Raw genomic sequence first — 22,119 nt, 5'->3', positions numbered from 1 at the left:
ATTATTACAATATATAGATAAGTTGTACTGTATCCGCGCATGCGCAGAACTGTTTGTCTGATCGCGTTTTGGCTTCAGACAAAATATTGGAGGCTATCACAAAAACACCCAAAAACGTCTTCAGACAAAACAACACGTCTGAAGCCTCTGTCCCATCAGTGTGTGATGCCTCCATTTAACTGCATGGTAGGCCACTCCCTTCCGACGTCTTTCGACAAAACGTTTTGTCGAAAGACGTTTTGTCGCATCAGTGTGCGGCCGGCCTAAAGGTTGGAGAAGTAGGCTACACGTTTTTCGCAACAAATCCCTTTTTCAACTTGACTGAGAGTACAAATTTCTTTTCGGCATTAGTAGGTACTACGTACGTTCAAAAATGACAAAACAAGAAGTAAGAAAATTATTTTGATGTAAGCGTGTAGGAGTGTAAACGTAAGCAGAAAGCAGACGAGGAGCTCTAGGTCTAGCTGTAGTTAGATAGTCGCTGGTCTGGGTGGTGGTGAGTAGATACAGAAACAGCTGAGCTAATTTTGACAACAGTCTTAACTTAAAAGCTTTAAACATAAAATTTGATCCAAAAAGGAAACAGGACTTCTAAATACAAGATATCATTACAGTGACACAATATTTTAAGTTATTTCCAATTAATTTCAGTCACATCCTGGGCAATTGATGACTTGAGCCAATTACTAATACTAGGCCTACTATGCGTTCAAGAATAATTTTATTTATTAATTTTTTTGTCTAAATCCCAGACATTTTAAAGTTTTGCCAAAAATCCCCCCGGACTTATGTACCCAAAAAGGGGATGTGTCCTGGGAAATGAAGACTTCTGGGATCCCTAGATTAACTGCTCAGCCTTAGGCCACCGCACTAAGGCTGAGTATGAAACCATTGGTTCATAGTACTATAGCTTCATAAGTCCAATGTATAAGATTGGGACTCATTTCTTGCCAAAGGTTCTTCTGCAGGCTCCAAATGCTCCTGTGCCTTTTGCAAGTACATAGTCAAAATTCGCTGCTCCAGGTAAGTTTCTGGTCCAGGTAAACTCCAAGGTATTTTGTTTCCTTCACAAGTTTCACTCTTTTCCCCTGAATTTCGGGGGGTGTTAGATTTGTTCTCCTTCTTGTAAAGGTTATCTCAGTTTTGTCAGGGTTAATTGTGAGGCCCTCTTTGGAGCACCACCCCTCAATGAAGCTCATGTCTGTCTGGGTGAGGTTGTTCACTGTGGCTGCATGTTTTCCTCTGACAGTCAGCACTAGGTCGTCCCATGCATTCTTATGCATGAATCTTCTCGCCATTGCAATTTCCCTAGGTGATTTCCTATTCCAGGGTATCAAGTGTTGTCCTGTTGAATTGCCTAATGGGGTGTTCCCTCGGAAGTGGGTGTTCATGAGGACTTCAAAAGTCTTCTCCATGCCTGTTGTGTGACTCCCATCCTCCGGTATTAATGTGCCAAGAGGATTAGGCACATCTCTCTGAAGGGCTTTTTGGAGTCTGGCTGATTTTGGTAGGTTTTGAATCCCCTCACAGAACTGCCTCCAGGTCTTCCTTTTACTTTTCCTTGTCTCTGAGTTGTACTCCATTAAGGCTCTTGAGTAGTTAGCCCAATCCCTCGTTCTTTTTGTGGTGTTAAAGAGTTTCCGGAGTTTACATCTCATCTTGCTTAGCCTCTCGTTCCACCAGGGCACGTTTCTTGTTGTCCTTTTGGTTTTGAGAGGACAGTATACCTGCCCTCAATGACGGTATACCTCGTAGGCTTTTAGCATTGACCTGTTTATCAGTTCTGCCTTCATGTGAAGGCCGTTAATGGTCATGAGTTGGGGTCACCTTATCTTCAACTTCATCCCTGAGGGATTCCCTGTATCCCACCCAGTCAGTTGTTTTAAGAGCCCTGTATGTCAAAGCGCTTTTGATACTTGCAAACACAGCTGATTAGTTGAAGTTCAAATCATTACAATTTAATTCTCTATCAATCCTTGAACCTCATTGGTCCGTTACCTTTGTTGTTATGAGTAAAACTATGCTGTTATGAAAGTAAACAATGCTGTTATGTGAAACTTTTCAATTCTAAGAACTGAACTGAAACGGCTACTTTAAAAAACGGTCGTAGGTAAAATAACTTTTAAGCACAACATAAAGGAAGTAAAATGATTGGATTTAAAAGTAGCTTCCCCAACATTGATCTAGTAGCTAATTCTGTTTTATACACTCTATGGTACCATATTCAAACCAACAGACATAGGGTAAACTAGGATAATGACTGGCTAGTCCATGCGAGCAAATCCCCTTAGGTCCAAAGGAATACACGACTAGTGGAAATGTAACGAGCTATTTTGAAAATATACAGAATTTGTTAATTAAAGTGAAAGCAAGTTAGGCTACTGATACTGAATTATATACGTACGGTATGTCTAAATGACAATACCGAACAAAGCATTAGTTTCAAGAACGCTATGCGCACAGTTTTTGCATTCCTGCATACATCAGCTTTGCTATTTCATGAATCAGCCTCTGTCTGTTTCCCAAATCAGTATCTCTATGAATCAGTTTGGGGTTTCCTGAGATTCTTTGGCCTGAAATATCAAACATTCATTCCTAATGGAGTTTTTAAAAACATATTTAGTATTAGGCCTAAACATCTTTTGTCATTAACATTTACATAAACCTTTTAAGTGCAGCTTTGTATTAGATCCTATTAGACAAATTCTTCAAAATCATTTACAATTTTGTAAAATAAAGAAATAGATAAAGCCATTGACTATTTATACCTATAGTCAATGATAAACCATACTCCCCTAGTAGATTTCTCATCCTTAGCCAGAAGTCAATTTTATTGTTGGTTCTGTCAGTGCACTGTAGAGGGCTGTGTTTTGTGTTTACAATTTGTTTCTTGTTACAGTAGAACATCTTTAATCCGAACCCCCATAGTCCAAACATCCACTAATCCGAACGCCTCATTGCTGTACTCTATACACAGTACAGTACCTAGTTCTTTATTGTATGCTGTATTTTTTTTATATACGCATCGCAATTGTTTCTATTGTAATGTACAGTACTGTTTATCACTAAGTTTACTACTGTATTAAATAATCACTGTATTTTACTTTATAAAGCATTTTTCACTTTTCCCAAAAAAATTACGATCCATTTTAGCTATTGTTATGTAAAAACAATAATATGTTCTGTAATCCGAACTATTCACTAGTCCGAAGAACCCCCGGTCCCAATTAGTTTGGATTAAAGAGGTTCTACTGTATTTCAGTCATTTAAAACCTCATTCAACCAAATAAACGATCTAATCTTAAACAATAACTTGTCCCCTAGTAATACAACCAAATAGAAAAGCACAAATCTTGAAATATCCCTAAAATAATAGAAACAAAATTTCGTGGACGCTTGATCAATGTCGAACATGAGATAGACACGAAAAATGAGCTTTAAAATTTAAAATGGGATGAGAAGTCCACTTGTGTTGGTTAGTCGATTAAGTGTAACAAAGGGCCACGTAGCCCTAACTTTACCTGTGTGTTCATTCAAGATTTTGACTACCGTACATATATGTTGGTCCCTGGGATAACATAAAACTAAGCTAATTCAAGGGGGCCTGCATTGATTCTGGGAAGGGACCCTAACCCAAAAATCATTTCAGTATTAAACACTTTATGCTCACACTGAATATATCTTCCAGAACTATTTAGATGCAATGGCTATAGTTCAAGTTCACGGCAAACCTACTTAATTCATCACAATGACTTGCAATCCAAAATGGCCAGAAATCACAAGAATATTAAGTGATACAGCGGAATCGGCAAATTATCGCCCCATCTATATATTATTGGTTGAGTTTTCGACCACTGGACAACCTCTAGTTTATGTTAAATAGGATGTAATGACCTTTTCTAACTATGCCAAAATATTGGGTTGAAGTAGGAAAAAGATTTGCTTGAAGGAGCAAGGTTCAAGAAACTTTACAAAGAGTAAAAATTTAACACATACAAATTCACAATACTCAATTTTAGATAGTGTGAAGGCTACAACCCTGATTTTAATCATTTTTATATTCATAAGCTAGTATAAATTATTATTACTATTATTATTATTTTTTTAATGCCTTTTACTCATAAATGAACAAACAATAAATATGTATGGTTTGTTTCAGAAGTGGCAATAGACAATCCCAGACATAAGGAACAGAAACTTTAGTTTGTTGCCGTGAAGCTGCATATCATCTTGATGTAATACTTAAAACAATAGCTAAAAAAGGTATTAAGTTTTTATTGAACACTATAAAGAATCAATAAAGTCAATAACTACTTTGTAAAACTATAACTAAGCCTCTATAGTATAATTAATATTTAATATAAGATTTGATAAATGTTTAAAAGTAAAAAAAAAACTGATAATTTATTTAAATAGGCCAAGTAATATAATACAATTGAACTTAAGAGACAAGTAAAAGAAGTACGGTAACATTCTACATCTATATCGTACAATAAGTTACACAAATCAGTTATGAGATTAGAGCAAGATATGTCTAAAAATTAAATGAGACCCATAAATATAACTTTAGAACATTTAACAATATCTTCAAACAGGGGAAATATTTTAATGGACATACAAAGTATTCTGTCTTAATGAGTAATTAATTAGCGACTAGGTTATCTGATAAGTTCCATAAAGCAAGATAGTAAAAAGTTAAAATGTTAAAAATCACTAAAAAGCTTTCTAATCAGTGTCCATTATGTAGAAAGATCTTTTCATGTCAGACAAAAATGAGGAATCATATATTGAAGCATACAGGTGAGCGTCCCTTTAAATGTTTGAAATGTGAGAAAACATTTATCCGACTAGATCAAGTAACGAGTCATTTAATGATGCATTCTGGAGAGCGGCCTTTTAAGTGCAATACTTGTGAAAAAACCTTCACAACCAAAAAAGGTATGGACAGTCATAAGTTAGTTCATACGGAAGAGAGACCTTATACCTGCACTGCATGTGGAAAATCCTTCAGATTTAAAAGCAATTTGAAGGTACATACATTGCTTCATACGGGACAGCGACCTTATAAGTGCACTTCATGTGGAAAATCCTTCAAAAACCAGAGCAATATGAAATTACATACATTGGTTCATACTACTGTAGAGCGACCTTATAAGTGTAATACATGTGGAAAATCCTTCAAATTTAAGAGGATTTTGAAGAACCATACATTGGTTCATACTGTAGAAAGACTTCATAAGTGTGATACATGTGGAAAATCCTTTACAGCCAAAAAATATTTGAAGATACATACATTGGTTCATACTGGAGAGCTACCTTACAAGTGCAATACATGTGGAAAATCCTTTAGATACAAAAACGGTATTACGAAACATAAATTTTCCCATACTGGAGAGCTGCCTTATAAGTGCATTACATGTGGAAAATCATTCACAAGCAAAAGCTATATGAAGGAACATAAATTGATTCATACTGGGGATGGAGCTTATAAGTGCAATATATGTGGAAAATCCTTCATATCCAATTCAAAAATGAAGAAACATACATTGGTTCATGCAGGAGAGAGACCTTTTGAGTGCACTACATGTGGAAAATCTTTTAGAAGCAAAAGTAGTTTGAAGGAACATATATTTGAACATACTGGAGAGCGACCTTATAAGTGTACTACGTGTGGAAAATCCTTTAAAGCTAAAAATAATTTGAGGAAACATACATTTGTTCATACTAGAGACGGACCTTATAAATGTACTACATGCAGAAAGACTTTTATAACCATTGGCCAACTGAAGAGACATACATTGGTTCATACTGGAGAGCGGCCTTATAAGTGCAATACATGCGGAAAATCCTTTACATTCAAACCCGATTTGAAGAAACATACATTGGTTCATACTGGAGAGCGACCTTATAAGTGTACTACTTGCGGAAAATCCTTCACAACCAATAGTTTCATGAAACGACATGCATTTGTTCACACTGGAGACAGACCTTATAAATGCAATACCTGCAAAAAGTCCTTTATAACCAGTGGCCACTTGAAGAGACATAAATTGATTCATACTGAAGAAAAACCGTATACGTGTCATACATGTGGAAAATCCTTTACCGAAAAAACTAACTTGAAGAATCATACATTGGTTCATACTGGAGAGCGACCTTATAAGTGCACTATTTGCGGAAAATTTTTCTCAACCAATCGTATAATGAAGACACATACATTGATTCATACTGGAGAGCGACCTTATAAGTGCACTACTTGCGGAAAATCCTTCACAACCAAAAGTATAATGCAGACACATTCATTGATTCATACTGGAGAACGACCTTATAAGTGCACTATTTGCGGAAAATCCTTCTCAACTAAATGTGCAATGAAGAAACATACATTGATTCATACTGGAGAGCGACCTTATAAGTGCACTACTTGCGGAAAATCCTTCTCAACCAAAAGTATAATGCAGACACATTCATTGGTTCATACTGGAGAACGACCTTATAAGTGCACTATTTGCGGAAAATCCTTCTCAACCAATAGTGTAATGAAGAAACATACAATGGTTCATGCAGGAGTTTGACCGTATAAGTTCACTTCATAAAAATCCTTCAGAGCCGAAAGTAATATGAATGAACATGCATTAGCATATACCGGAGAGCGATGAATGCACCACAATTGCAAACTTCTTAAGAATTATAAAACCTTTGATGTAACAAAAATCTGTTCAAACCGGAAAATGACTCACATACGTTCATTACATAGGAAAAAATCTTACACCTAAATGCTATTTAAAGGAACACTAGTAGCAAGCGTCACTTTGTAATTTCAGAATCCATGACATTTTTTCATTAATGTACAATTAATGCTCTGAGCTAAGTTAATTATCTATTTTATACGTGATAATCATTAACTTATCACTGACTTATTTTTAAGCAAACCCTGAACATAACATTGTTATTATTAGTTTTTTCCAATCTATATAAATAAAATTAGAGTTTTGTCTGTACATTGCTTAGAATAATGAACTTTTTGGTTATTTTTACATTTCATAGGTCAGAGAAACCGAATCAAACCTTATCTCAATTTCTGTCTGTCTGTCTGTCTGTCTGTCTGTCTGTCTATCTGTCATTCTCTTGGTAACGCTAAAATACGCACTTTATTACAACTACTCCTCAATAACTATAGCACTGTCCCGCCTGAAACTTATTTTCTAAATACTATACATATATGAGATGGTTTTAGACGTATTTCATCGAATATGAGACAGTTAGATATTTAACAGTAAACCCTTGAAAATCAAGTTTTTGTCGATTTTTGACGTGGAATTTCTGGAAGCCCATGTTAACCTTATGAGAAATGAAATTATTGAATCTTAACAGCTGTTTCAATTAAACAAGTTGGTTCTGTTCTGTGATGTTCAATAGCATTAAAGTTACAAGGATTACCAACAGGGTGCAGCACTAGCACTATTATTTCTTTTACATTTATGACAACAGCTAATTTGCAACCTGGAGGCGAGTGAGCGTAGCGAACGAGCTAACCTGAAGGCAAGTGAGCGTAGCGAACGAGCTAACCTGAAGGAAAGTGAGCGCAGCGAACGAGCTCCAACATACAGGTGAGTGAGCGTAGCGAACGAACTTCAACCAGGACGTGATTGAGCCATGCAAACGAGATCAGATAGTAAAAATAAAAGTAAGCCTACCGTTATAGGATCGACCGGCAGACACAGAGGTAATTTAACCTTTTATTGATTGTCATACCGATCCGGAACAACAAAAAACAACATAAAATGAAGCTATGTATAATAGTTTGGCCAGCATATCTTAAAATATGCAAACCAACTGCTGTTCTTTATATAAGAAGGTTTCAACTGAATATTATAAGATCCCCGTGCGTAGAACGGGTACACAGCTAGTACAATATAAAATCACGCATAAATAAATGGTATCAGAAATCTGACGTATACTTTCTCCCATAAGCTTGTCAACAACCTTTAACCTCAACAACCTCTAAAGGTTTTTAGATCATGTGAGCTATGATAATTTTGTAGGAAATAATCACAAAAGTTGTTATAACTTTTGAACAGTAATTGTTACAGTAATGGGGGTTGCATTATTTTGTTTAGAATTATAAGGACCATAACACATTAATTTTAATAAAATACCCCCGCTGCAGCAAACCTGCAGACTAAGCGAATTTCCATTTGCCTGATTGGATTTACACTAAAATGTCTCCTTAAAAATATTACATTTATTCCCAATTTAAATAGCATTTGTTTAACAAGTACCTACTTAGGTTTGCTGCGACAGGGAGGGTGATAAAAAAGTGTTTTTTTGTAAAATTTTAATAGTTTAGTATGAAATGAATGCATTTTCCGAATTTGATCAAAATATGCTCTTAAGCAAGCAAACTACAACAGTTAAAAATTTTCTCCATAAGAATCACAGGAGAATTTTAAATTTACTTTTTTTTTATTTTCTCCGTAGCCATTAGGCGCATAATAATTCTTCAATATACTAAATTATTTGTTTTTTAAGCTCTGCAAAATGGTTTGGAAAAAAGTTGCTAAATTTTATGTTTTTAGGGTCAAAAATGGGAAAAACCAATTTTTACCCCATAAAACCCCCCATAAACCCCTCTACCCATAGTCCGATTCTGGTTCGCGAACTCAACCAAATAAACGTAGGTTTACACGTTTGTACCAAATTTCATAAAAATCTGATGACTTTTGCTTGAGTTATCGCTTATGGACACATATATCTATATATATAAAATCCAATGTATGTATGTTTGTTTGTTTGTTTGTGCGTTTGTCCTTTATGGACTCCGAAACTGCTCGACAGATTGTAATGGAACTTTCAGGCATTATTAAGCATTATTCAAGGATGGTTTGTGTGAAGTTTGGTGCAGATCCGTCAAAAGGGCGCCGCCCCAGTGGCTCTGGAGTTTTCCATGTTAACCTTATGAGTACTCATATTTAAATGGAATTAAAGAATCTTTACAGCTGGTTCAACTAAACAGTTTGATTCTGCGATGTTCAATAGCATTAATACCCCCGCCGCAGCAAACCTGCCGACTAAGCGAATTTCCTTTTGTCTGAATTGATTTTCATTAATTATATTTAAATAACAAAAGGTTTAACGAGTATCTAGGTTTGCTGCTACAATGAAACTGATAAAGTGTGTTTTTTTGTCAAATATTAATAGCTTAGTTTAAAATAAATTAATTTGCCAAGTTTGATCAAAATATATCCATAAACAAGCAAACTACAACATTTTACAATATTCTTTATAAGAATAACATGGGAATTTTAAATTTACAATTTTTTTTAATTTTCTCCGTTGCCAATAATTTAACAAAAATACTTTGATATACTAAATTATTTGTTTTCTTAAGCTCTTTAAAAAGGTCTAAAGAGAAATTTGGAAATTTTGTGTTTTGAGGGTCAAAAGTGAGAAAAACCAATTTTTACCCCATAAAACCCCCTGTAAAACCGTGTTCCCGTGGTCCGATCATGCTGGTTCGCGAACTCATTCAAGTTTAACCCGCTTTACACCTTTAAACCAAATTTCATCAAAATCGGACAAAAATTACTCACGGACACATATATATATATAAATCTCTCTATATATATATATATATATGCATATATAAAAATTTGAACGAATGGTGTTTTTGGCCTCTGGGGACATCAAAATGAAAAAGTAAATCGGTCCCGGGCCTAGGTCTTACCATGCCACCTATGGTAACAGCTACTTCCAAATAGGGAAATTCGCTAAAAAGTAATAGGTTTACCAACAGAGTGCAGCACTATTATTTTTTTTTTAATTTATGACAACAGCTAATTTGCAACCAAAAGGTGAGTGAGCGTAGCGAACGAACTTCAACCAGGACGTGATTGAGCCATGCGAACGAGCTCATCTTAAAAATGAACGAGCATTTGACATAAAACCACATTAGGACAGGACGAAGTCTGTCGGGCCAGCTAGTAAATGTATAAAAATACATTATTTGAAACTAAGTAGGTAGGTACCCTTTAAAAAAATCATTTTATTGATTTTATTGATTTGTAATAAAATGAGTTTTTAAAAGGATACTTAGTTTCAAATAATGTAATTTATATCAAAATAGTAGCCCTAATCACTACAGTTTTCATAATATAAATATATATGTGTATATATATATATATATATATACTAGCTGACCCGGCGAACTTCGTATCGCCTAAGTTATAGGTTTCCCCTAAGACAGACCGATGGAAAACCCGGCAGACGTTGTCTTGCCTTTGACTATTTATAATTTAAGTACCGTTACGTTTAATTTTCAAGATGATCTCGTTCGCATCGCTCAATCACGTCCTGGTTGAAGTTCGTTCGCTACGCTCACTCACCTTTGGGTTGGAGCTCGTTCGCTGCGCTCACTTGCCTTCAGGTTAGATGTTCGCATCGCTCAATCACGTCCTGGTTGAAGTTCGTTCGCTACGCTCACTCACCTTTGGGTTGGAGCTCGTTCGCTACGCTCACTCAACTTTAGGTTGGAGCTAGTTCGCTGCGCTCACTTGCCTTCAGGTTAGCTCGTTCGCTGCGCTCACTTGCCTTCAGGTTAGCTCGTTCGCTACGCTAACTCGCCTCCAGGTTGAAGTTCGTTCGCTACGCTCACTCACCTTTTGGTTGCAAATTAGCTGTTGTCATAAATGTAAAAGAAATAATAGTGCTGCACCCTGTTGGTAATCCTTGTAACTTTAATGCTATTGAACATCATAGAACAGAACCAACTTGTTTAATTGAAACAGCTGTTAAGATTCATTAATTCATTTCTCATAAGGTTAACATGGGAAACTCCAGAGCCACTGGGGCGGAGCCCTTTTAAGAATTTCGAAACGGGAAATAGTTTACGTCCGATTCGCATACCTACAGAATTTACACACCAAATTTCATAACGATCGGTGAAGTCGTTCCGGAGGAGTTTGCAGACAAACACTGTGACACGAGAATTTTATATATTAGATTAATTTTCAAGATGATCTCGTTCGCATCGCTCAATCACGTCCTGGTTGAAGTTCGTTCGCTACGCTCACTCACCTTTGGGTTGGAGCTCGTTCGCTGCGCTCACTTGCCTTCAGGTTAGATGTTCGCATCGCTCAATCACGTCCTGGTTGAAGTTCGTTCGCTACGCTCACTCACCTTTGGGTTGGAGCTCGTTCGCTACGCTCACTCAACTTTAGGTTGGAGCTAGTTCGCTGCGCTCACTTGCCTTCAGGTTAGCTCGTTCGCTGCGCTCACTTGCCTTCAGGTTAGCTCGTTCGCTACGCTAACTCGCCTCCAGGTTGAAGTTCGTTCGCTACGCTCACTCACCTTTTGGTTGCAAATTAGCTGTTGTCATAAATGTAAAAGAAATAATAGTGCTGCACCCTGTTGGTAATCCTTGTAACTTTAATGCTATTGAACATCATAGAACAGAACCAACTTGTTTAATTGAAACAGCTGTTAAGATTCATTAATTCCATTTCTCATAAGGTTAACATGGGAAACTCCAGAGCCACTGGGGCGGAGCCCTTTTAAGAATTTCGAAACGGGAAATAGTTTACGTCCGATTCGCATACCTACAGAATTTACACACCAAATTTCATAACGATCGGTGAAGTCGTTCCGGAGGAGTTTGCAGACAAACACTGTGACACGAGAATTTTATATATTAGATATATATATTATTAAGCAAAATAATAAAAACCAGAGTACTCTGAAATTCATTTTTTATTTAAACTGATACGTATTTCGGCACTAAGGCCATGATCACAGTATGAGTGTTATGAAAGTATGTAAACAATTAAAATAAATAAAATACTTTATAAAATACTCTTCAATATAATGCAAAAACAAAAACAAAATCCAATTCATGAAAAAATCAGACAAATCAGAGAAGAATCTTACACATCTACATGTAAAAAAATACACCTAACCATTTAATCAAAATTTTACTATGAATTCAAAACATGTCATTAACTATTTATTTATTTTAATTGTTTACATACTTTCATATCACTCATACTGTGATCATGGCCTTAGTGCCGAAATACGTATCAGTTTAAATAAAAAATGAATTTCAGGGTACTCTGGTTTTTATTATTTTGCTTATTAATTGAAAAAGTAGTCCTAAAAAGTGAACAGAATTATCAATATATGTATATATATATATATATGAATTTAATTGGATGGTGTTTTTTGCCTCTAGGGACCTCAAAACAGAAAAGTAAATCAGTCCCGTGTCCAGGTCTTACCAAGAGTACTACGGTATTAGCTTATTCCCTATATGGGAAATTCGCTAAAAATGGGGTTTTTTCTGAAATTAATTTTTTTTGTAATTTTATGGGATTTTTTATGGAATATTAACATAAAATTACAATAAATTTTGTACCGTAATTTCTATAGAAATGGGATTTACACCATTTTATTTCCTTCAGAATCTTAAGCACTATAACATGGGTACTCAATCAATCAAGAAATTAATAACACAATAATTACCAATACATAGGATACAAAAGTGCAAAAACCACAAATGGTTTGTCTGCACTAAAAATTTGTATACTAAAATTTTTAAGGTACTAAATTTTTATCAAAATGATTCCGACAGTTTTTGAGAAAATTAGATTTTTCGTTATTTTATGGGTTTTTATGGGAAAATCCCCATTAAAAATCTAAATTTCAAGAAAATGAAAAAAATACCCTGGAGATACCATGGATTAGTACCTACATACCAAATTTCATCAAAATCGGACAACAGAGGTGGTCTGTAGCTCTGTACACATCCTCACACACAGACACACTGACTTCACTTCAAAAACCACATTTAGGGTTCAGGGGGACCCAAAATGGATATATCTACTCAAACTCAAAAATTTGACGTAAACAATACTTTCTCCATATACTTATTACCAACGCGGATATATCAGCTCATGGTTTTTGATGTTCCGGACGGGAAGCGGATATATCCGCCTTCTCTTCAGACAGACTGGAAGGTGCTTAAACAGTAACCAGATGTTTGGCGGTACCAAGGCTCCACTTTCCTGCTCTCTCCATGGCTGCGCTCTCTCCTGCACTCCCCCTCTTTCCCGCGCCTACCCCTCTCCCGTGCCACCCCCTCTCCTGCGCACGACCCGCCTCTCCTACGACCCCCCCTCGACGTTTCGCGCTCAACACATGTTCTCTTTATTTATTGTTTACATATTGTTCTTTGTTTATTGCCTAACGTTGTCATGGTCATATCTTCAAAGACGGGTGGCGGATATATCCGCTGCTTTTCTACTCATCCTCGGACGGGTAGCGGATATATCCGCATCGTTAAAAAGTAGTATAAAGTTATTTTGACAAAATGAAGTGTTGTTCCATTGTGTTTATTTTATGTATACTTGTATAACAAAACAGAAATAAGGAAAATTAATTTCAATTTTTTCTTGTTCTATGTCACGATTTTGCCCATCCGGGAAGGGTTAAACAAATAATATTAAAATATTTCACATGAAACATCACCATTTGTAACAATAATCTCATTATCACGACCCTCTGTTTTGATGTAAACAAATGTAAACATGAAAAAGTTCAGATGATTGACAACGGAATTCATCACTATCTCTGAAATTTTAAAAGCCTATAGGAGAAAGGGCTTTCACAGGATATCATCCAAATCTGCAAAAAGGTACACCCAGAGGATAAGAGCTTTAATTTGATACCTAAGGTGCCACTGTTCAGGACATTAAAAATTATGTTTTACATTTAAACATCAATATAACAGACTTGTATTATTATTCATATAATTGAATGTCCTTATAATTATAACGCATTGTATAGGTTTGCTATCCTTCCATTTGAAGTACCTAGTCTTATAAATCACATAAGCTCATACCTGAGTGAGTACAATTGTGAAGTAATACCGATTGTCCAACTAATGTAATTTTATTTTAGACCATATTGATATTTTTTTAAATTGAAGAAAACTATGCAGGATATTTTTTTTGAATTTGCAATGCAAACATTACCAAACTTTTTAGCAAATTTCTTATATAGGTAATAAGATATTGCCGTATGTCTCATGGTAAGACCTAGATCCGGGACCAATTTACCTTTTCGTGTTGAGGTCTCAAGAGGCCAAAAATACCCTCTGTTCAAATATGTGTGTCCAATGCGATAACTCCAGCAAAAATGACCCCTGACTTTGATTAAATTTAAGTCAAACATTTAGACCTACATTTATTCAAACGAGTTGGCGAACCAGCATGATCAGACTAACTTAAAGATGGATTTAAAGATGGTTCATTGAATGAGGTAAAAATTTTTGTCCCCCATTCCCCCCCCCCCTAAAAAACATAAAACTGTGCAATTCATTTCCAAACTATTTTGTAGAGCTTAAAAAAAGAAAAAAATGTGTTTTGAAGTGTTTTTGTATGACTAACTAACCGAATAAGCACGAGCAAACAAATCAACACTGAGTTACAATGTAGCACAGTAGATTTTCGTCTCCAAAGTTACAGCAATATCTGGAGTGTCGTCCATTCAGGTTGCAAACTGACAGCTCTTCGCTAAAGTGGGTTTTAAATCATTTACGACAAGTTGGTAAAATTGCTAGGTGGATGGATAACCTTTATTAACTCATTTCAATTAACAATGGAACTCATTATGGAGATACCAATCATATTCCAGATCTAATATCTCGAATGTACAAAGAAAACGAGCCGACAGAAGTGCCAATGCATAGGACCAAATTAAAACTAACCTTGTCCCAATTGGTGTGAATTCCAGAAGTTTTTAAAGACATTGCTGAACACCAACATGAGGACCCGGAGCTTTCAAAAATAATTAAGAATCCAAAACCTAATCAAGGATACACAGTAAACCAAAGCATTTTGATACACCAATCTTAGATAAACAATAAGAGACAGAATCAAGTCGAGCATTCATTGCCAGCTGCAAAACCCGCACAAAATACAAGAGTAGGTAATTTAGCATCAGAAATGATCACCAAACAATTTGAAAAGATTTGTATTGATTACAGGAGGAAATTGCCGAGGTCAAGAAATGGCAATCAGTATCTTTTCACAGTTGTAAATTCCTGTTCAAAATACACAATTTTATTACCAGCTAGCAACCTATTTGCCCGTAAAACCCTTCGTCCTATAGGCTGTTAATAAAATTTCAGAATTTGTGCTGAATTCTTTAGTCAATCGTCTGAACTTTTTCAAGTTTACATTTATTTACATCAAAGCAGATGACTATGATAGAATTAATTTTTTTACACCCATAGAAAATGGGGTTATCGTTGAATTAAAGATTGTAAAATATTTTGTTATTTGTTTAAAATGTTGTTAGCTCAGATTAGCTCAAACTTTGAACTAAAAGTTCTACGGCTTTTGAAAACACGAAGTGACACTGGCTTCATTATGTTTCTTTAAGTGTACTGTGTATTTATATATACGAGAGCACGCCCCGTGGTCGAAAAATTGACCAAAAGTATGTATTGTACAAACTTCTCTATTTTCATCCCACACTGTAAATAAAACATGTGATTGGAATGTCTTCCATTTGTTTTGATTTTCTGTTTATATTGGGTTGTTATTTTGTCATCACCATAGCAACCCATAAGACCCATGTAAATTTTTTAAAATTTCAAATTCATTTTTTGTGCTTATTTTTGAGCCTATTTTAATTTATAAAGGGATTCTGCACACCTACAGGAAAATAGCTTTCTAACGGTATGCGTAGATTTTCCCTACGATACACACGAGCTGAGAAAAAAGGTTTTAAAGAAACATGCTTGCCTATTAATATATAGATAGATAGAGGGTGTCATGTAGTATGTAGGTGTCATGTTGATATACCAAATCTTATAGATTAATCTGTTATTGTTTTATATACATAATAAAGTTTATTATGCAAAAGTAATGTTTAGAATATTTTATGGAATTTGCCGCCGTAAACAAACAAAGATTTGTTATTGTTTTGTCAACCATTCAAATTTGAAACGACAAAAACTGTACAAGTAATGTTAATACAATTAACTTTAAATTGAAGGCATAACCTAAAAAATTTTATGACTTTCGTAATGTTCCTAACTAACACTGTTGATGGAGATTGGTATGAAATTGAAGGTCTCCGTTAGTAAAACACCATGCCACAAACCCGAGCACGTGGAGTAAAAAATTACAGGTCTCCTTCCTTAAATTTGCAATCTTTATTTTAATGTCATTCGCTAAAAGTAGGAAGGAAATCATAAAAACCGTAATCATAGGTCGATATGCACATCAGATAAAAGGTCTTTATTAGTAAAATACAATGCCGCAAATTTGAGCTCAACAACTGGGTAAAAAATATCAGTCTTTCAAAGAAAAAAAATAGCAGATTCGAGAAATATTTGTTTGGCTTCCATTTTTGACTTGGTTATCTGTTTTGAGTTTGGCTTTGCAGCAGTGTATTTTACTAAATAAGATGTGTATTTTAATTGGAAACCAAACTAGAACTATGCTGCTATTGTCTGACTCCTCGTGGACTAAAAAAGTTATAATAGCTTAAAAGAGTAGACATTTATGGCTATTATTTATATACCAAGTCTCATTACTTTATCTCCATTGGTGAAAAATATATTACACTGTTCTGGGACCTTTCAACCACACTGTACAGTACACTTATAGAAACAAAAATAAAGTATAGTAGTAGTCAGCGTCATTTCGTGTTTTCGAAATAGGCAGAATTTTGAGTTCAAAGTTTTAGCTAGTACATATATCTATTCTATACTAATATATAAAAATGAGATGGTGTGTGTTTTTGTGTGGGTGTGTGTGTGTGTGTCTGTCTCGTGTCTGTTACCTAGTAACGCAAGAACCACTGAACCGATTGAAATAAAATTTTGAATGAAGGTAGCTTATATACCTGTTTAATATATAGGCCTATTCCTGTTTTTATATTTCCCTTGGGCTACGCCCCATGGGCTTCCAAAGTTTCAATGTTTACATTTTGGAAGAATGTAAAATAGTAAAAAGTATTAATTGAAGTCAGCTGTAAATACTATAATTTGACAGTTCAAACAGCAGAGGTTAAGAGGTACGGCTCCTGCTCCCCAGATTCTAAAGTTTTATGATTATGAGAATAGTTTGATTAATATTTTTATGAAAATATACTTATATTTATGGAAGCAGAAGGATCATTACGATGTATAATATTTTCGAATAATTTTGATATGGTAGCTTCATGTTTACAAATTTGAACTGATAAACAATGTTTGGATCGGGATTTTAATAGATTTTAAAAACTAAGAAATATGTTCTGGTGCAGTTTTAAAAATTTAACTGACTCAATGTTTACAATACACTTTTATTTGTGTTTTAATTCAATTTACAAACTAAATTTCAACTATACCACCTAGTTTTATTCTGTCCAGAGGTTGCTACTAATTATATTTTCTTCTATCATCTACTTCACATTCCCTTTTTTAAATTTACAGAAATATCCTTAGTAGTTGTTACAACACTGATTTTTTTTACTATGGAGAATATCACAAAACTAAGCTGCGAGCAATTCAATTTTGCATCTAAAATCTGTAACGTACGGTAACTATGTTTCTTTACCTAATGTATGTTGAAGAATAAAGATTGTTTGCCTTGAATGAGTAGGTTTGAAATAAATAATGAAGTAATTTAATGCAAATACATGCACGTTTTGAACTATGGAACGAGTTAAAATAATTACGGTTATGTATTTCATTGTTGATTTATATTTATGGTGAAATTTGTGCCCTGATTAACAATAATAGTGGTAGGCTTTCTAACAAAAGGTAATACAAGTTTTCCATTAGTTTATTTTTGCTTATTATTGTGATATATACACACTGATCTGCAGGTAAAGATTTAACTTTGAAAAAAGCTCATTAGCTATGGTAAAACATATCAATTATGTTAAATCAATATAAACTGTTTTTTCTCTTTACTACAGTGCTTTATGTTGTGCGATTATTTTTCCTTATTTACTTTATATGTACGTTTATGAACTAAATAAATGTTAAAGAAAGCTTATCATTTGAAAATTTAATCGTATGGGTACATTATTTCCATAAATGCATCAGCGCCTCATATAACTCGTACTAGGTAGCCTTATAAGTTAGCCTAGCCTTAAGGAAAGATATTTGTCAAACTAAGCGTTTCAATTGAGTTATGTTCCTGAAACCAAAGGGGAATGCGTAACTATTTTATACAACAGAATTCAAGATAACATTTTTTCGCTTAAGTGTCCTTTCCGTTGTGAAGCACGGGTACAACAGCTAGTATAATATATAATATATATGTATGTGTATATTTATATATATATATATTTAAATATTATAAGTCATTATAAAGGGTCAGAGTTTTAGTTTATTAAAAGAACGTTTGTCTGAAAATTTTGTCAACCATTATTGTAATGTGCTATTTTTAGTTTATTTTGTTCTTGTTATGCTGAAGATTAAGCTTTTTCATAAGATACTGTACCATTTATACAGTTTATTTTTTGTATTAATAAAGAACTTTTTCATTTCATTTCATGTATATAACCTATATTCCTACATTTTGAAGGAATTTGAACGGATTATGAAGAACGTTTATGGACATTCCTCACAGAATCTAATATGAAGAACGAGTTTGTTTGTCTGTCAAAGACACTTCAAAATTATTGAAAAAAATTGAAATCATAATGTGCTTGATTTACAGGCAATTTATAAAAATTAATAAAATTATGTACGTCTACATATTTTTATAGTTTTTCCAGTAGCTTGGCTTTGATGATTTAGGAGCTTATTTCTGAGCATTTGAATATGCTTAAGTGGTAAATGATTTTTAATATTAATTGCTGTGTACAGTTGGTCAATTAATAACCAATTAAGTTTAAGCCTGTATGTTGTGTAGACAAGATAAAATGTAGTTATCTACCAAAAAATCTTCGGAATAATTTTAGGAAAAGAAAACAACCCACTATATTTTTTGGTTTGTTAAAAAATATATGTTTTAGCAATTAACACGTTCACTGCTAAAGGAAAATATAAAATTGAATCGTATTGCTAAAAAACTTTATTGTTGTATAACATTCCTTTTTGTGCCCTTATTGAAATACAATATTATATAATACAATCGGAAGTAAATATGACGTCAAAAAGTGACGTCATACTATTAGGTCAGTACTGACCCATCAGGAGCCAGAGTCAGAAAAAAATTTAAATTTCACTCAATACATTATATATGTCACTAAAAATATATGTTCTAAAGATATATGTAGTCATTATCATAAAATAACCAACATAAAATAGTATATCAATTGATTGGAATTTATTATGACTTCATAATGTGACGTCATATACATGGGTCAGTGCTGACCCATCAAGAACCGGAGTAAAAAAAATTGAAATATTTAACAAAGATGAAAGATATAAAAGATTTGAAATTTTAATACAATTGAAATAAAATAGTTTAAAAGTTAATTGAAATTGAATATGACGTCATAAAGCACACAAAAGTAGCACATCGAGGGGCGTTCACAGTAACGTGGGTCAGTCAGTACCGACCCAGCCGCCTCGTCGGGAGCGAGACGCGGGAACCAACTCAACAGTGAACAAAGCAAGTCAAACACTACACTACACTATAACGTGGTATAAGTCCACCTTCGACCGACGCTGGGCTTGCACTGAGCAACAGATTGATGCACTGCAGTGTGGGTCAGTACTGACCCGGCCGCATGAACGATGCGATCGCCGTGGGTCAGTACTGACCCACCCGCAGCGAACGTGTTAAGTGAAAAAGTTGCCTGACAAAAGTTACTCCAACTGCTTATTTTGTGTAGGTTATAAAAAACATGCGATCCTTCTTTTTTTTACTTTAATGTTTTTGGGCGGTTTGTTTAAAAAAAATAAATAAAACAATTGCATACAGTTTTACACAAGAATTATAAATTGGGCTTACAAAACAAAGTCAACTACGATATTATTATTTTAACAGAACAAAAACAACTGCAGGTTAAACAGACTGCAAAACAATATTTTTGGATTGATGACATTGACCAAAGAATGCTCTCTGATTATACTATTAAAGTTCCCCGAGCAAAGCTTGATTCCCAGGTACTAGTATAAACTGTGCAATGTTTATATTACCAAAATTATGAAATATATTTTAGTGTTATTTAACAGTTGTTTTTATCATAAGACTCACACATACTTTTGTTGCATAAATAAGTAATCAATATACTCAATACATTGCATGGAAAGTTTGTAAGACTTACATATCCATACTAATGTATAAAAATGAGATGGTTTGTGTGTCAGCGGGGTCTGTATATTAAAATTCACTATGGCTTTTAAATTTAGATTTTTTTAACTCATCTCTGTCATTTAGATCGTTGGGTCAATAAGTTTGAGGTTGAGTGTTTAATGAGGGTGTCAGGGAGGGGGTGGTTACATGTTGGGCAACATCACTTGTACACTCATTACTTCACAACTTTTGTCAGAAGACCTTATCTAAGTAGGGGTTGTTGTCACACCTTCACTTGTGTTGTTAATTGGCACGTCTGTTGATTATCCTCTTCCCAAATCATCAGCTTTCTTAATCAATGATGTTAAATTTCACCTTGTTTATAAAGTCAATACAAGGAAGCCTGCTTCGGAGAGTTCTGGAAGGGTAATCATTATTCACCACCATCATCACTTTGGCGTTTGTCCTATGCTGCAGGTGGTATACTTTGGTCACCATGTGCTCAACAGGAACATTACGGTATCTCTTACACAACCGGCTGGCAAACGAACTATCAACTTTTGGCCTATCTGTTTTATGTCCTGTGTTAGAGATTCAAAATCTGCATCGTAATCACTGATGAGTGGTTTCATGTAGTACCTACTTAGATTTAGTTACCCAACACTTAAGATGTATGGAGGTTTTGACAAATTAAGTGTTTATTTAGCAAATTTGTTGTTGAAGGTTTCTCAAAGTGTTTTCTAAATGCTGTTGCTACACCTGCACTCAAGTGTCTGTCACTGTCAATGTCAGCAGAGATACAGTGGACAAAAGCAACATCCTCTTGATCTCTTAGCTTGCGTATAGCGGTGTTCATGTCTGCTTCAACAACAATGACAGGTACATCAGAGGGTAGTCTCATCTTCTAGTTTTTGGTTGTGGAGGAGTTGAAGCAGCAGTCCTGAAAGGTTTTGACAATTTCCTCTGCAATCTTTCTTTTGTCCATGGTTTGTGTGCAAATGGCGTGGCAAGAGAGGAAGTTCTAGTAGTCTTTTGTTTATTCCTGAGCGATTAATTTTTCCTACTAGCCTATCATTAGTTTCCTTTAGTTTTACAATCTAATATTGGTTTGTCGTTGTGCATAGGCAGTGCAACAACAAGGTTTGTTTTTTAAGTATTTGCCAGTAAGTTATCAAAGTTGCCAATCAAACTCCCGATACTTTGGTTCTCGACATCATCGGTCCCACCTATCACCAGAATACAATCATTTTTTTTTATCTTTAAAGTCCTTTGTAACGTCAGCTAACAATGTCAGCTTTACATTTTCAGACATATTAGAACAGTTTAATATTGTAGAAGATTGCTAAGACCACAGCCATGGCTGTCAGCCAATATCGGTAATTTAGATTTAAATTTTATTGGATAAAAATAAAATTTAAATCTTTTTACAATCAGAAAGTTAATTTTATCACAGACTATTTCAAAAATAGCTCAATTAATTAGTGTTGTGACAGTGGGATTTAATAGTATAAAGTATGAATTGTTGAAAATATTTTTGAAGTTTAATGCAGAATACCAATTTTTAACTCTGTTTATAAAATAAAAGGGCTTTAAAATTATAATTTCAATTCGATTTTGGTACTATTAAAAATAGTCATGACAATCCAAATTAATAAAAATAATAAAGAAAAACAGACACAACTAAATTTGTAAAGCATGAGTATCTTTCAGCATGCCTTGCCCCAGTAGTGGAGCAGTAAAGTCAACATTATAAACTGGGCCTTGCTTGCTCTGATGACAAGCATTGTTAGCTGTTGGTAGTTAGTTCCCGCATTGGCCACCACCGTTCTATGGCCAGGACCACAACATGAGTGCGAGCGTGAGCGATAACATT

The 22,119-nt window shown here is 34.6% G+C and overlaps 2 protein-coding genes across 4 annotated transcripts in view; both read left to right on the top strand.

Moving 5' to 3' along the window:
- Positions 1–22,119, top strand: part of LOC128990251 (zinc finger protein 708-like) — a 41,343-nt gene that overhangs the window by 5,916 nt on the left and 13,308 nt on the right. For all 3 annotated transcript variants that reach the window (XM_054412561.1, XM_054412562.1, XM_054412560.1), the window contains exon 3: positions 4,160–4,263. The gene's annotated coding sequence lies outside the window, so the exon portion shown is untranslated. The remainder of the gene's footprint in view (positions 1–4,159; positions 4,264–22,119) is intronic.
- LOC128990252 (zinc finger protein 708-like) lies at positions 5,395–6,961 on the top strand. Its single transcript, XM_054412564.1, has one exon. It carries the CDS (start codon positions 5,448–5,450, stop codon positions 6,573–6,575), a length of 1,128 nt encoding a protein of 375 aa, XP_054268539.1. The 5' UTR covers positions 5,395–5,447; the 3' UTR covers positions 6,576–6,961.

Source organism: Macrosteles quadrilineatus, unplaced genomic scaffold (assembly GCF_028750875.1).
Source record: "Macrosteles quadrilineatus isolate MER2022 unplaced genomic scaffold, UCM_ALF_1.0 Scaffold_3__2_contigs__length_128488019, whole genome shotgun sequence".
NCBI lineage: Eukaryota > Metazoa > Arthropoda > Insecta > Hemiptera > Cicadellidae > Macrosteles > Macrosteles quadrilineatus.
Note: the sequence above shows the minus strand (reverse complement) of the source record. Positions and strands in the feature narration are given on the sequence as shown.